Below are 16,793 nucleotides of genomic sequence, written 5' to 3'. Positions count from 1 at the left end.
CCGGGCGGACACGGAAGGACTTCACCACCAGAGTGGAAATAGAAGAAAAGGAGCGCAGATGGATTTAGACCCTGTAGAGTCCACGTCGTGCATAATGGAGTACTTTTTTATCTTAAAAGAGTTCATGGCATGCAATGTTTTTTTACCCCCCCCCCCCAAAGATTTTTATTTATTCATGAGAGACTCAGAGAGAGAGAGGCAGAGACACAGGCAGAGGGAGAAGCAGGCTCCATGCGGGGACTCGATCCCAGGACCCCGGGGTCACACCCTAGGCCAAGGCGGCGCTAAACCGCTGAGCTCCCCGGGCTGCCCTGGATTTTTTTTTTTTTTTTTTCCCAAGTCTTATTTATTTATTGAGAGCACAGGCCGGGTCAGAGCGGCAGGGAGTCCCCCGCGGACTCGGGCGAGCCTGGAGTCCCAGGTGGGGCTCCCTCCCAGCATCCTGATGACGTCACGACCGGACCTGAAATCAAGAGGTCGAGGCTTCACTGAGGGCCCCAACGTGGACGTTTTAGAGCAAGGGGGGTATGTTGTGCGGAAGGAGCAATTTTACACCTGAGAAAACTTCAAACCAGCACAGCGTTGAGTTCTACAACGTGCTGGCTGCTGCAGCTGCTGCAGCTGCTGCAGCTGCTGCACCTGCGACCATGAGGCCCGACCCACTCCGGCCACTGGGTTCAACTTGTGCAAATCTGTTTCTGCACCCCTCACGCTTTCAGCAGAACATCTCGTTAGCATGTCGTATGAACCTGTGGCTTATTTCGCATTTTATTGGAAATGAACTTGTGTGCCCGGGTTAAAATGGATAAATGCAGCATATCTGAACTTTTTCAGTTGATGCTGACCATGTAAGGAGGAAAAGGAGTTTCCGATCCAGTTACTCAAATGTGTTCTAACCCAGAGCACTTTTACTTTGAAAAGTAATTCGTTGTTTTTTTTACCACTACTTTTTAAAAACACATGCTTCCACATTTAAATAACATGCCAAAACAACTTAACATCCTTTCCTCAATAAGACATCTAATTAGATGATTTTTTTTTTAAGATCTTATTTATTTATTCATGAGACACAGAGAGAGAGAGGCAGAGGGAGAAGCAGGCTCCATGTGGGGAGCCTGATGTGGGACTCGATCCCGGGTCTCCAGGATCACGGCCTGGGCTGAAGGCAGGCTCTAAACCACTGAGCCACCCAGGCGTCCCTAATTAGCTGATTAAGAACCAAATCTGTGAAGAAGAACTAAATAGTGTCCTTATTTCACTACATGTAAATACAGTCTTCCTGCAGAAATTTTGTGCGCACTTTTTTGTCTCACCGTGTTCACTACAGGTAAATAATTGGATTCTCACAGCAAGCTGGCCGGTATCAGTCACACCAGATAATGGGATAGAATTATTCACAGACTAAAAAATATTATTTTTGTGGCTTGCCTAATGACCTTTTTGTCTCTTGGACAAAATTATGGATTGATCTTGCTTTTTCTTCCCCATCATTTCATCAGTCACAGGGCAACCTTGTCTGATGTTGGTGTTTTATGAGAATTTTAATAGCCTTTAGTATGTCTGGTTTAGGTTTGCATGACCAGTATAGGCCAGTGCAGGGGCACGTGGGTGGCTCAGGGAGTGGTCCAACTCTTGATTTCGGTTCAGGTCATAAGCTCAGGTTCCTGGGATCCAGCCCTGTGTCCCTCTGCTTGGCCCTCTCCCTTTGCTCCCCCTCTCCTGTTAAGCTCCTGCTCTCTCTCTCTCAAATAAATAAAATCTTTTAAAAAACCCAAAAGATTAAAAAAAAACAGTGCAAATAAACTATAATGTATGCTTGGATATAATTTGAGCAATAAAAATTAAAATTCCTCTTCTAGGCTTTACATATCTTTATTTTGTTTACAATTTGCTTCAATCTAGGGGCAAGGACTTCTACAGAAGTATTTTAGGGGGTCCATTTAGGGGAAAGATTTCCCCAGAGATATTCATGTACATTTTTGTAAAATAATAGGAATGACAGTAATTTCCTCGTAAAAAATGTTTAATATCAACATACTCAGAATACAATATGTAATTGTTTAACATACGTTATAAAATCATCAATTTTAGAAATTTTCCAACTGTCTAAATACCTAAAGAAAACTATGTCCTGGCATAAAGATGAGCTATTTTCTCAATTATACCAAAATTAAAATGTACCCGTATTCTAATATTGAGAAATGAGATAAAATACAAACATTATAAAGTCTACCTAGAAAAGTTCTATACTGACTTCACAGACTATCTTAAGTATATACACATGTAAAAATTTTTTATTTTAGTTTTTTGAGACACATGATGTCCTACTTGATATTTTGGATAGGGGGCTATAACGTGGAGGGCAGAGCAGAGGATTTGAAGGCTGAACACCATTGTTCAATTTAAGGATTGAACTTCCTGGACTGCTGGCATTTCTATTCCTTGTGCCAATAAGCACACATTAAACGTCTAAGTAAATAAATAACGTTAACAAGGATTTCTTCATCTGTATATTGGAGATAATGCCACCCACCACAGAGTATTTGTAAAGGACAAGAGAGCTAATGCATACCATAGGGCTTTGTTAACTTTAAGACTCTGCACTGAATTATTTGTAAAAATCTGTTAGTAGATCGTTATTTTATAAAAACATCAAATGTCAAATAAATCTGGGTACTTGGGTTTGACACAGTATTTTATTCAGTTATGTTTTCCTGTTAACAAAGATACATTAACAACTAATTTGTTCAGTGTTCATTTTCAATGGGAAAAATTTACAACTCATGAAAACACTATTTAATTCAGGTTCCATACTGATGTCTTTCTATCTCCTTTGGTAAGTCATAAGAAAAATCTGTTTTGTTTCAAGGAAAAAAGTTTTTTTGGGAAAAAGGTCTAAAATTTATATACTTATTAAATTCTAACTCAACAGCATTTACCAAAGCACTTCACATATATTTTGTTTATGACATTTATCATACTGTATTACAAAGATATTTTTTTTCTCTCAGGAGACTCTTAAGGAATTTAAGGGCAGATAATCATGTCATCTTTATATAAAGTCATTAGCCTTTTGCTGGTTCTTTGTAGAGGTTAGTTCCTGGCAGGCATAGAATGAATAACAACAGAGAATGAACAGAGCATATGTGTTGGGTCCAGCAGATGAAAAAGAGCAGATGGTAGACGGTCAAAATGATAAGTTTATCAACTACTGAAAACAGGATTTAAAAAGATTTAGGTTTTTCTCTATGAATGAACCTAGTTTTAAGGTAGACAAGTATCTGTATGTTAATGAAACAATTTGATGCAGGGAGAATTTAAAACATGTTATCAGGACAGTAACCTGACAATGACATGGAGAAAACACCAAAAAAATTTACTTTAAAATTACTGAGTGGTAGTTTATTCAGTAGTCTCAAATAATAATGAAGTCTAAGTTAACTTTGTCAAAAGCTTGTATTTTATGGGATTTTTGGGTAATTTTTTAAATGTTACCTTAAGATACCAAGATACTATTGTAGATAGGAACTGACCTTCATTAATTAGTACTTTGTTTTATATTGGAGAGGGGTGATGAACTACATGAGAGTTTATTGTTGGAAAACAGTTTATGTTTAAAGGATTATTTGCCCAACTTATTTTGAGGTATAACATTATGGTAAGTGAAGAGATATTTGAAACCATAGTAGAAAAAAACACAATGACAATTCCAAGGAGTTATGTCCAATATTTAAAATAAAATGACTAACAAGGTTTACAATATTCACAAAAGGATTTTCATAAATATTTGTTGTAAGTGCCTGATGATAATAATACAGACTTTTCTTATCCCTGCCTTTGTGAAATCTAGTTGGTTGGGAGGCAATCCTTATTAAAAGAAAGAGTGCTAATGCTGGAAGGAGACTATTGCTAGGATCCAAGCAAATACCATCAAAAACAAAACTTTCACCCCAATAAAACCCCCAAATTTCTTTATAAAATAAGATAGCTATTACCTTAAAGGAAGAACTTTAGAGCAATTTTGGTTAGGTAGATGCATGCTACTTTCATATGGTAGTGTCAGAAGCCTGAACTAAGATTGAATAACTTGATTACACATTAATAAATTTAATGTGATTTTCCCAAAGCCGTTTGAAGGGAAGGATTCTTATTAAAATAAAAAATTTATGTGGTGAATTATGGTGAACCGCTTAATTAGTTCAAGTGGAAACTATCATAGTTCTATTTTGTAAAATAATTAGCATTTGCATAGCTTTTCAGACACATGTATTTATATAGAAAATACATTCCACTTCCCTTCTGCAGTACAGTTGCTCTATTAGACTCGCTAAAAAGGGAGATAAAAGCAAGCTGATATGTACAATAGATTGATTCCATTTTAAAGTGTAAGTTGTGAAGATATAATATGGTAAGTACCTTTCTGTGATTAAACCTAATGAGGGCTTATGGGGAAAAAACAGCATAAGAGTTTTGGTATCAACATATATGCAGGCAAGGGGGTATTCCTAACAGAACTTTGTATCATGTTGCCTAATTAATGTACCATCTTTGGAACTGAATATGAAATATTTTTATTATGAGGAAAAAATAATATGAATTTATCGCTTTATTTAAGGTAAAAGCTAGATCACAATGTCTAGAGTATTTCACGATTTATAATCGGCTACCTATTTTCACTAGTCTGAGGTTCTTGAGGCCTTACCTTGCTTGGATGATGCAAGAGTACTTCACTTTCAAAATATTATTTTCAAAATATTTTACAATCTATTTTATTTTATTTTTTTACAATCTATTTTAAAAGCCAATATTTTCATGAGGGAAGCCATGATTAGCTCACTTTTATTGGTGAGTAGATACAGAAAGTTTAACTAGATAACAGAATTTGCCTTATACCTCAGAATTTTTTCCTATAAAATTTCCAAATCCAGTGCCAATAATGATTCAATTAATACAAAACCCAGCAGTTTTAAAGTCATATTTAATGTTGGTTAACTCCTACTTAGCATCCTATTTAGAATGTAATATCCCAACACTGGTACAGGAAAAACAATTTTTTTCCAATATAAATTAAACATATCACAGTTCTTTAAAAGTAATTTTAAAAGACAAAAAAACAAACACCTTGCAAACATACAATTTCTTAGCAAAATTTTTAAGTACATAATTCTTAAGTAAGGCACTTCCATTCTTTTTCAAATAAAAGTTTCATAGAAAGTTTCCATTTTTTTTATAATCAAGTCTTCATAAATTATATAATGTTATTTTAAGTAAAACTTTATTAAATATCCAATTTGGTACAATTTCCTTAAATATCTTTACCTTTGAATAGAATGAAGGACGGGCCTCAAGTTCCTTGTAGGCCAATTAATCTTAAATGACTGTTTTATAGAATTGGTATTGTTTTATCTTGTGGATCTTGTTCAAGAATCTTGAAATCTTCCAAAGGAAGACTGCTTAAGGCAGTTGGTAAAATGTGTTCTGATGTGCCCTTAGGTGATATGTTATTTGCTTCCAGATTCTTCACCAAGCACGTGGCTTTGATCCATCTTCGTGTTGCTCTGCGTTCTTTTTGTAAGCAAGTTTTCATTTTCTTTCTTAAGCTTGCTATTTCCTTTTCCAGTTTAATTATCCTCTTTTTTGCCTCCATAGGATTCCTAAAAGCATAACTGTGTTCAAGTAGTACTTGCTGACTACTAATGTTTGGTTTTAAATTAGATGGTCCTTTTGGGGTACAATTGTTTTTTCTTCAAAAGATTCCTTGACTTGAGTTTCTAAGCCAAATAAAATTAGAGGGTTGAACATAAATTATGAAATATCACAAATAAGTAAATTTTGCCTAGTTTTGTGTAAAAGTAATTAAACTCCTCTTGTAAAAACTGATTTTAAAAGTATTACAGGCAACATCACCTGCCCGTCACATGTAATTGTGGATTTAAGTTTCTCAACTTGTTAAATTAACTCCAGCCACCTTATTTCTTTTTGTCTTTTCTCTCCAGAGGGATACAAACATTGTTTGAAAATAGACAATGGACTTCCAAGGTCTCTTTTAAGTTACTGAGTATGATTTTGTGGAGACTTTAAAAATATTTTGGAATTTCTAAGACCAATATAATGTATGTAAACATCTGGTTTTTCTGTGGTACTGATTTCTCTCTTTTTTAAGTAAATACTATTCTTTCAATTTGATATTTCAAAACTGAGGTTCTACTTAATAAAAAATTATTCCCAAGTATCAAGCTTCTGAGTAGATTTACTAAATGTTCACAGTTATATCTTCCATTCAAGGATTTAAAATCTGCCTAGGAACTTTCTACCCAAATCTAAGGACTCTTTTTTCCTTTATTTCTTTTACTCAATTAGTCATCGAGTTCAACTAATTCTACTTTTAAAATATCTCTATCATCAATCCTTTCTCTCCATCATTCTTAAGGCTATGGCCTACACCAAGCCTATATCACATATGGCTTGAATATACTAAAAAATTCTTTTTTTTTTAAAGATTGTATTTATTTATTCATGAGACACACAGAGAGAGAGAGAGGCAGAGACACAGGCAGAGAGAGAAGCAGACTCCCTGTGGGGAGCCCGACATGGGACTTGATCCCAGGACCCTGGGATCATGCCCTGAACCTAAGGCAGATGCTCAACTGCAGAGCCACCCGGGCGTCCCACTAAAAAATTCTTTAATGATGTCCACCTCATTCTGAACCTCATTCATATTCTGCTACCAAAATAATTTTTCTGACAGATTTGATGTTTCTGTAACTGGCTAAATTCCCCTTTGCCTCATTATCTAAAGACAAAAAAATCTTTACATGGCGAACTTACAATTTAGGATCTCACCCCATTTTGCCACTCACCGTCTTGATTTATACTCCCACAACTATTAAATCACTTTAAGTTCCCAGATTAGGTTATAACTTCATAAGTTTGTATCTTTTATTGATTCAACAAACATTTATTAACACAGAAATTCATTTGTGGACAAATACCTTTTCCTCTCTGATCAGATTTTCCCCAACTACATGAAATATTGTTTTAATACATTCATCATGTACCTTAATTCTATCCTTTCTTTTACATACCACTTACCTAACACTTAATTGTTTTCTACTTACCCCTCAACCCATTGGCTTTTGTTCTCATCATGTTACCGTAATTGTCCTGTGCAAGGTTAAGAACCTTCTCCTACTTTCCAAAGTTCAAGCCCAAACTCCAGCCTAAATGCCTGAGCACAGTGAAGTTTTCTGTGATGCCTTCTTCTGAACTTACACTCTCTGGTATAACTCTGGGATTCTTTGGGGAGTGGTATTCTTAAAGCTCTTCACATCCATTTTGAATGTTATCTTAAACATCAGAGCAGAATGATGCTGGAGGTTTCCTTATTTAGGATTTCTGTTTTACCATTGATTCAATCATTGATAATAATTGGAAGTAATGTAAAATTCCAATACAGTAAAAGTAGTTTGGATTGGGGAAAGAATATTGGAGTCAGGAGACCTGAGCAATAACTGCAGCCTGCACCTTTACTGCACAAGAGGAAGTTTTGTGACTTTCTTGAGGCATATCATTATATATGAACTTCATTATATTCTGAATTGTTTTACTTTGTAAAGAAAAAAGAATGGGTACCAAAAATGGTAAAAATGGGTAAAAGAAAAGTGATGTTACCTACCATAGACTTTAAATGGGTACAGAAATCAAAAATGGTTGGAACAGCATCCATTTTAAGTCGTCGAGTTTGTCCTGTTAAGTCAAAACAGGAGGCTTCAAAGTGCTTTGAACAAAGAAAAGTGTGTTTTCCTGGCACAAAATTTTTGCGCCTAAGCAGACGAATCCATTCTTTTCTTCTCTTAGGATCCAAAGGAAACCTTTTAAAAAAAGAAAAAAAAAAGGCAATTCAACTTCCAACAATCACACTTCTGGTTGTAATGGTTAAAAGGAATTTTAAATTTTAAGATGGATGATGATTTAAAGCGTCTTCCATTTACATACAAAATTTTAATATCCAGACATTGGAACAAAAACCAATTCATGCTATCTTTTACAAGTTGCAAAACAACTAATGAAAAACTGACTGGAGTGCTTTTATTTTTCAGGCCTTTAAAAAAGACCTTTCTTCCCAACCTAGTTCTTAACATTGGCAGTAAAAATAAAACTATATTGATCTAAATCAAGGTTATGTAGAACCATTATAAGTATTATTCACAATGCTGTGATCAGCTTGCTGCTGACATGTACATAGGACAAATCAAATATCTACAGATTAAATTTTATCAGGGAAAGCCTAGACAGATTCTGATATTCCTTCCTCTGTGTTCCTTCACTGTGACACACTTAACGCATTCTTATGTAATTTTTCCATTTTAATAAATTTCCAGTGAAATAAAAGTAGATTATAAGTTTCTTGAGGACATATTGATCATTATATCATCTATTTATCTTTAACACTTAGCACAGTGCCTTGCAAACAGTAGGGGCTCCACAAATGTTGGCATAACTGATGTAAAACAATATAAACTAACAATTCACTGTATTACTTCCATGTAAACTGCACATATTTTTAAAAAGTGGACTCTTAAGCTATATAGTACAGTAGGAAGCATGATTATTACAAAAAGTAAAATGCTGCTGACAAGCCCAGCAGGAATGTCATTCCTTTCATGGTTATTTTAAATACAAAATATACTGATATGTATGTACTAGTGTACACCTGTCAAGGAGAAAAATATGAGACTGCCCCAAAATTCTAGTGGTAAACTGTGCTGACTTGAGAACATGACAATCAAAATTTACATGTATTAAGTTTGAGTTGAGCTACTTTAAAGTAGTTTAAAGTTGACTACTTTATCCTTTAAGTATTAATTATAAACTGACTCGTGTTTAAAAAGAACCATTAAAATGATGTTAAAAGATGGGATCCCTGGGTGGCGCAGCGGTTTGGTGCCTGCCTTTGGCCCAGGGCGCGACCCTGGAGACCCGGGATCGAATCCCACGTTGGGCTCCCGGTGCATGGAGCCTGCTTCTCCCTCTGCCTATGTCTCTGCCTCTCTCTCTCTCTCTCTTTCTGTGTGTGACTATCATAAATAAATAAAAAAAATTTTAAAAAAAATGATGTTAAAAGATCATGTGGCTCAAAAACCCCCAAATGAAGCTTTCCTAGGTAGCAACAACTTTGGCTCGATCAGATATAGTAGGTTTGCTCAAATCACCAGCAGTGAGGGACTCAGACAGATGAAAACCCAGACTAACTGGTAAGCACCCTCCCACCTCCTGTCCCTCCCACCCCGCCCACACATACCCTAATCTGAAAATATTAACATTTGTATGTCACTTTACAGTTCATGTTTTCATGTATGTAGGCTTTTAGAAAAATCATTAGAAACCTGTGATAGTAAAAAGAAAGAAAAAAAGAAAGAAAGAAAGAAAGAAAGAAAGAAAGAAAGAAAGAAAGAAAGAAAGAAAGAAAGAAACCTGTGATGGAGGATTTATCTACTCCGCCTAGCCCTCACCTGTTACTAATAATGTATTCTCATTTCAAAGATTTCTGTTCCAATACTTAAGGGTTTGGAAATGTTTCCTATAGCCTCAGGTAAAAGTCAAACTTTAGTTTACAAGCACATTTCTTGTTTGGGCCTCAATAAAGATGCAGAACAAATAAGTATCATTGTATTATCATTGCTAGAATATTCTTCAGATGTATGAAGAGTGTTTTTCAGATATTATTTTTCAGCCTTTTAATTTTTTAGCTCTTTGTAGAAGACTTTTTTTTTTTTTTTAATAGGCTCCACACCCAACATGGGGCTTGAACACAAGACCCCGAGATCGGGGATCCCTGGGTGGCGCAGCAGTTTAGCGCCTGTCTTTGGCCCAGGGCGCGATCCTGGAGACCCGGGATCGAGTCCTGCGTCCGGCTCCCGGTGCATGGAGCCTGCTTCTCCCTCTGCCTATGTCTCTGCCTCTCTCTCTCTCTCTGTGACTATCATAAAAAAAAAAAAAAAAAAAAAAAAAGACCCCGAGATCGAGTCACATGCTCTACCAATTGAGGCAGCTAGGCGTCTCTAGGTCTCTAGCTCTTTATAAAACTAGTTCCCTGGGATGCCTGGGTGGCTCAGTGGTTGAGCATCTGCCTTTGGCTCAGGGTGTGATCCTGGAGACCCATGATCGAGTCCCACGTCGGGTTCCCTGCATGGAGCCTGCTTCTCCCTCTGCCTGTGTCTCTGCCTCTCTCTCTGTGTGTCTCTCATGAATAAATAAATAAAGTCTTAAAAAAAAAAAAAGCCAACTAGCTCCCTGATTATGAAACTGATGCCTAATTGAACTTTAACTTGAGTTAGTTTTCCTTCCTTAAGATTCAATTTAGGAATCCCATATTCCTAAGGAAATTTTTCATGGACTGGGTTAGATGTTCCTATATATCATATAGAATATCATTTGTATTCTAATGGTTTGCTTTTCTACTTCCACTCCTATATCCTAAGTATCTCATGGTTGGAGCTATGCTTTTCACTATATCCGGTTAAGTAAGCACTCAATGAACTGTCTCAGTGAATCAAAGAATGAACAAACTAAGGGGATTATTCATCATTACTAAATAATGTTTAGTTATCTGTGTTGAAATAGAAAAATAAAAATAATCAGCAATTTTATATTTGATTTTGGACAATATTTATATACAGCATTAACCTTAATCATGTTTTTCATGTGTCTGGATTTTTCTCAGCATTTTCGAAGGGTGGGAGATATAGCCCATAAGCTTAATTTAAGTCATAATAAATCCTGTTGTAAATACTAAAAAATTAACATGGTGGTAACTGCTGGATATATTCTTGTCTACCAGTAATAGAACCAAACTTTCAGAAACTTTAGATGTTTTGGAAAAGTCAGTGTTTTAAACAATGCTACTTTGCTTGGGTCTTTAATAATAGCTGAATGCCTTTTATATTCCAAGACTGTCGTAGGCACTGAGGACATAGTGGTAGACAAAACCGACCTAACCTTTATGGTATCTACCCTTTATGTGAGGGTATATTGTAATGGGAAGGGTAGAAATCAAATGGCTTGACGCAGGAAAAAGGAGTGGCTGAGAATGTTGTCTCTGGTGTCAAATCGAGGTGCAGATCCTGGTTCCTTCAGTGTGATACCTGAGTGACACCAGACAAATTCTCGAGCCTTTTTAGGCTTCAGTTTTATCACCTATACAGTGGAGTAATAATGGTACTTACTATGGTTCCAGGGATTAAATGAGAAAATGTGAGTAAATGCTTTGCCCAGTGTGCAGTACACAGTAAATACTAAATAAAAGCTATTTATTAATAAAAGTAATTACAAGTTCATGAGTGTTATAAAGGGATAAGTACAGGGTGGCATGGAGCCATAAAACAGGAAGAGCTAATCTAGTCAGGAGACTTTTTTTTTTTTAAGATTTTGTTTATTTATTCATGATAGGCATAGAGAGAGAGAGGCAGAGATACATGCAGAGGGAGAAGCAGGCTCCATGCCAGGAGCCTGACGTGGGACCTGATCCTGGGACTCCAGGATCACACCCTGGGCCCAAGGCAGGCGCTAAACCGCTGAGCCACCCAGGGATCCCCTGGTCAGGAGGCTTTAAGAGAGTAGGAGTTAGTAGTACCCAGAGAAAGTAGGGTAGGAGTAGTGTAGTGTTATGACATGAAATGATGCTGGAGAGTCTTCTAAGTTAAGAGTAATTTTGAAGTCATATCCAAAATAGCATTGGTAGGCCATTAAAAGGCCTAATTTAGAGGGTAATTATTAACCTAAAATGTTTTAGCTGGCTATTAAATACAGCCATTATTAAAAATTATATAAGTTTGCAATTAAATGAAGAACAAAGGTAGTAAACACTGAAACCCATAATTTCTTTATTACTTTACTATTGCCTATATTCTTAAAATTGTTTGTGTCTGTTATAACTGTGTGATATAAATGCTATAGAACAGAGTGGTACTGCACATTTCTTCCCAACTCTGTGATCAGTGATTTCATATTGGTAGCTTGAAACCAGCCATGGGAATTGGGCAAACACCACAAATCAGTGCTTTCCCCTTTCCCTGAAGATCCCGATCCTGTTGTTAAACCTTTAGCAACACACCATTGATTATAGAAGAGAGGTCAGGAGTGCGTGAATGGAAGCAGTGAACCAGGTAAGAGGCTATTGTAACAATCCAATCAAGAGGGAATGGGGAGAAGTCAAGGGAGGATATCCTCTCACTTTCGGGGTGGACGGTGTTTTCGTTTACTGAGAAAGGGAGTACGGGACGTGGTGTAGTTTTAGGGGAAGAGCAAGCTCATTAGTACAGTTTTGACATATTGAACCCGAGGAACTGAAGAGAGACCAGGGAAATACCGAGACACTTGGCCTATATAGGTCTGGAACTCATTAGAAAGATTGGACTGGAGATGTTGATTTCCGAGGCTTCGGCGAGTTAACTGAGTCCACAGGAACAGTTGAAATCATTTTGATAAGAGTGGAAAGACCTAGGTCGGGGGCAGAGAAAGGAAGGGGCTGGCCGAGAAAACTGAAGGTAGGTCCCAGATGAAAATCACAAAATCAGTATCAAATAATTCAAAAGTAGAGTATTTCAAGGAGGAAATGAAGACATGCCATGAAAAAGAAATACAAGAGCGATAACTTATCTTAGCAAGAGCAGTTTCAGGAGACTGTTGGGGGGACTTAGACTGGAGTGGGCTAACAGATAAGAAAAACAGGACAATGAGCATAGGCAACCTAAGTTGTACACTGGGATAAACCTATCAACACCCTAGGAAAAAAGTTGGTCAAAACTGTATTTATGAAATAGGAATGTAATTTATTATATAATGTTAAGATCTGAATTTCCATGAACACATTAATCTCATAGAAGACAAATCATCAAATATGCATGTTACTGTATCACTGTGTATCTCTCAAACATTCAAGATGATGGGTGCCTCAGACTCCTCCCTCTCCCTCATCTTCCACATCAAATTACCAAATACACTGGTTTCTACTTTTTTTTTTTTTAAGATTTTATTTCAGACAAACAGAGTGCACATGGGGGGGGGGTAGGGAGAACAGAAGGAGAGGGAGAAGCAGAGAAGCAGACTCTCCACTAAACAGGGAGTCCGGCATGGGGCTCCATCCCAGGGCCCCAAGATCATGACCTGAACTGAAGGCAGGTACTCAACCCACTGAGCCGCCCAGGCGCCTCCTACTCACACATTTCTTAAGTCTATCTACTTCTTTCCCCTTCTGTCAGTAGTTACTGGCCTAGGTTACTGGTGGGCTCTCCCTTGTTTTCCTGCAAGTTCCTCTTTCTTCTCAACTCTCACCTCTTCTAATCTAGTGCTGGTTGTGCCTGCATTGAGGTACCTTGTGTAGCTCAGTTGATACTGTATGAGAGTTCCCTGTGAAAGAAAGAGTGGGCGAATTAATGTTGAATAAGCTCGTTTCTCATCAAATTCTTCTCTTGATGATGCTTGACCAGCACTTTAACACCATAAATTGTCCACACTGCAGCCAGAGGGCTTCCTAACATGCAAATCTCATCATGCTATTCTTTTAAGAAACCCTCAGGTCTTCTCGAATGCTCACTGAATAAAAGAGAAAATCTGTAGGGTAGCATACAGGACTAAATCTACGTCATCCTTTGGTTATCATCTGAAATTTCACATCCTGTAAGAAGTGTTCTTTGACTTTGCAAGGCTAAGTTAGACATCCCTGAATGTCTCTTCTGCGGCACTTAACTATATTTATTTATGTTTTTCTCACTACTTACTAAACTAAAGGAGTATAAAGAACTTTCTGGGGGTGGGGAAGGTGCCAGCCAGGCTCTGTAGGTGAAGCCCTGGACTCCTGATTGTAACTCAGGTCACTATCTCAGGATCAGGAGATGCAGCCCCCCGCCCCGGGGGGGGGGGTCCCTGCTTGGCTGGGAGACTGCTATCTCCCTCTCTCTCTGCCCCTCCATCCACTCACACCAGCTCTAACAAATAAAACTTAAAAAAAAAAAAAAAGAACTTTCTGGATTGCTAGCACAATGTCAGGCACAAGAATCCTGTACACGTTCGATGAATGAATGAATGAAGTGCTACATTCCCATGAAATATCTGAAAAACAGAAACATCACAAGGACTTTTTTTAAAGTAGCAGTTATTTTATTTTATTATTATTTTTAAAGATTATTTATTCAGAGAGAGAGAGAGAGAGAGGCAGAGACACAGGCAGAGGGAGAAGCAGGCTCCTTGCAGGAAGCCCGATGTGGGACTCGATCCCAGGTCTCCAGGATCACACCCCCCCGCTGCAGGCGGCGCTAAACTGCTGTGCCACCAGGGCTGCCCAAAGTAGCAGTTTTTAGTAAGAGAGCATTTAGTGATAATTAGGTAAGGAAAGGGTCAAGGATATAATCTTCCACATTCTAAGATTGTACTAAGTTGTGAGATACATAAAATCAGAACTATTGGGGATGCCCGGGTGGCTCAGCGGTGGAGCGGCTGCCTTTCGTTCAGGTCGTGACCTCGGGGTCCTGGGATCGAGTCCCAGGTCAGGCTCCCTGCATGGAGCCTGCTTCTCCCTCTGCCTGTGTTTCTGCCTCTCATCAATCAATCAATAAAATCTTTAATAATAATAATAATAAATAATAAAAACATAAAACATAGGGGCACCTGGGTGGCTCAGTGGCTGAGCATCTGCCTTGGGCCCAGGGCGTGATCCTGGGGTCCCGGGATCGAGTCCCAGGTCGGGCTCCCTGCATGGAGCCTGCTTCTCCATCTGTCTGTGTCTCTTCCTCTCTCTCTCTGTGTCTCTCATCAATCAATCAATACAATCTTTAATAATAATAAGAATAATAAATAAAAAATAAAAACATAAAACATAGGGGCACCCGGTGGCTCAGTGGTTGAGCATCTGCCTTGGGCCCAGGGTGTGATCCTGGGGTCCTGGGATCGAGTCCCAGGTCGGGCTCCTGCATGAAGCCTGCTTCTCTGTCTGCCTCTCTCTCTGTCTCTCATCAATCAATCAATCAATCAATCAAATCTTTAATAATAATAATCATAAATAAAAAATAAAAACATAAAACATAGGGGCACCCATGTGGCTCAGTGGTTGAGCATCTGCCTTGGGCCCAGAGCGTGACCCCGAGGTCCTGGGATGGAGTCCTGTGTCTGACTCCCTGCTTCTCCCTCTGCCTGTGTGTATCTTCTGGCCCTCTCTCTCTGTGTCTCTCATGAATAAATAAAATCTTAAAAAAATAATAAATCGGAACTATTGGCACAGAACTTTTTTTTTCAAGGCTGCTTTTCTGCTGGCACTTGCCGGGAAGGTAAGCATTTATGGAGTACTTACTGTATTTCACGCAGCCTTCAAAATGTTCTCAAGGGCTCCGGTTAGACAGAAGGAAAGACTGTGGATTGCTCCTGCAGCCATCGGAGGAGCCACACCTAAGGTCAGCACCGTAGTGAGGAGGAAAGCCGGGCTCAGCACTGACAGCTCAGTTCTGCGCTTACCCACCTGCGCGGGGCTGTTAGGCACCTAAATGCTTCCCACGCCAACCTGGCTAGTGATCGCTTCCCGGTTGCTGTTGTTGTTGTTGTTTTTTAATTTTATTTATTCCTGAGAGACACAGAGAGAGGGGCAGAGACCCAGGCCAAGGAGCAGCAGGCTCCCTGCAGGGAGCCCGATGGAGACTCGACCGCGCGACCCGGGGTCACGCAGGTGCTGCCCCGGGGGTGGGGGTGGGGCGCCCCTGGCTTCCCGATCTGGACGGCAGCAGGAGGTTTCGCTTGCTTGGAAGGCACCATTCCCGTGCAGACCCAGGCCCATGCATCGCGGAGCACGAAATCACGGGATGCTCCTTTTACTTTTCCCCCCAAGGAGTAAGCACAGGGCGGGACTCGGATTTCCCTTTCAAAGTGAGTTAATCTTTCCCGGAGGGCGGGGAGAAAAAGGAAAAAAAAAAAGAAGAAGAAGGAAGAAGAAGGAAGAAGGAAGAAGGAAGAAGGAAGAAGAAGAAGAAAAAGAAGAAGAAAAAGAAAAAAGGGGAAGGGTGGGGGGACAGAGGCGGGGAAGGGCAGCGCAAAGGACAGAAGTGCTGCTTCCTGGGCACGAGCCCGGCGGTGGGGTCGGCGGCTGAGCCCCGGCTGCGCCCGCAGCGGCGACCCTGCACCTGAGGGCCCGCGTCCCTAACCCGCGCCGCGCTTACCTGTGGAAGCTGATGTTAATGTGCTTGTCGTAGGTAGTGGCGCAGCCCGCCGCGGCGCAGTTGGTCGGCATGTCCCCGTCGCCGTCATCCGGTCCTGCGGCGCTGGCGGGGGTGCAGGTGCAGGTGCGGGTGCGGGTGCAGGTGCGGGTGCAGGTGTAGCTGCAGGTGCGGGCGGGGGCGTCAGCCTCCTCGGGGTCTCTAGTAGCACGGCGGCCTGGAGCCCGCGCAGCAGACGGCCCCGGAGCCGCGCTCGCCTTCGTTAGCCTCCCCCTTAAGGCGCCCCCCTAAAACGGAGCGGGATCACTGCGCCCCCTCGGTCGAGGCGCTCGCGGCCATTACAACGCTCCCGGCATCACTCAGGAGCCTCCGGGGCCGTCCACGTCAGCGGCTAGCCCGGGCGGGGCGCGAGCGCTGCGCGGGAAGCACAAACCCGAAAACCCGAAAACCCGAAAACCCGAACCCCTCTCCCTGCCCCGGAGGCTCGCCCCGCAAGGCGGGACTACACATCCCGGCGACCACCGCGGCGTCCCGCGAGACGACGCGGGAGCTGCGCGGCTGGCTTCCTGCGCGCCGCCGGAAGTGACGTCGTGGGCC

The 16,793-nt window shown here is 40.1% G+C and overlaps 1 protein-coding gene across 1 annotated transcript; it reads right to left on the bottom strand.

Moving 5' to 3' along the window:
- Positions 1 to 1,911: 1,911 nt before the first annotated feature.
- THAP2 (THAP domain containing 2) lies at positions 1,912 to 16,672 on the bottom strand. Its single transcript, XM_055329396.1, is given in 4 exon segments — positions 1,912 to 5,741; positions 5,743 to 5,771; positions 7,676 to 7,871; positions 16,200 to 16,672. Coding segments are annotated over 4 exon segments (654 nt in total). The 5' UTR covers positions 16,271 to 16,672; the 3' UTR covers positions 1,912 to 5,383.
- Between the last annotated feature and the right edge of the window lie 121 nt (positions 16,673 to 16,793).

The sequence above is a fragment of the Nyctereutes procyonoides genome, unplaced genomic scaffold (assembly GCF_905146905.1).
Source record: "Nyctereutes procyonoides isolate TBG_1078 unplaced genomic scaffold, NYPRO_anot_genome, whole genome shotgun sequence".
Classification (NCBI taxonomy): Eukaryota; Metazoa; Chordata; class Mammalia; order Carnivora; family Canidae; genus Nyctereutes; species Nyctereutes procyonoides.
The sequence above is the reverse complement of the archived record's forward strand: the minus strand, read 5'-3'. Positions and strand labels throughout refer to the sequence as shown.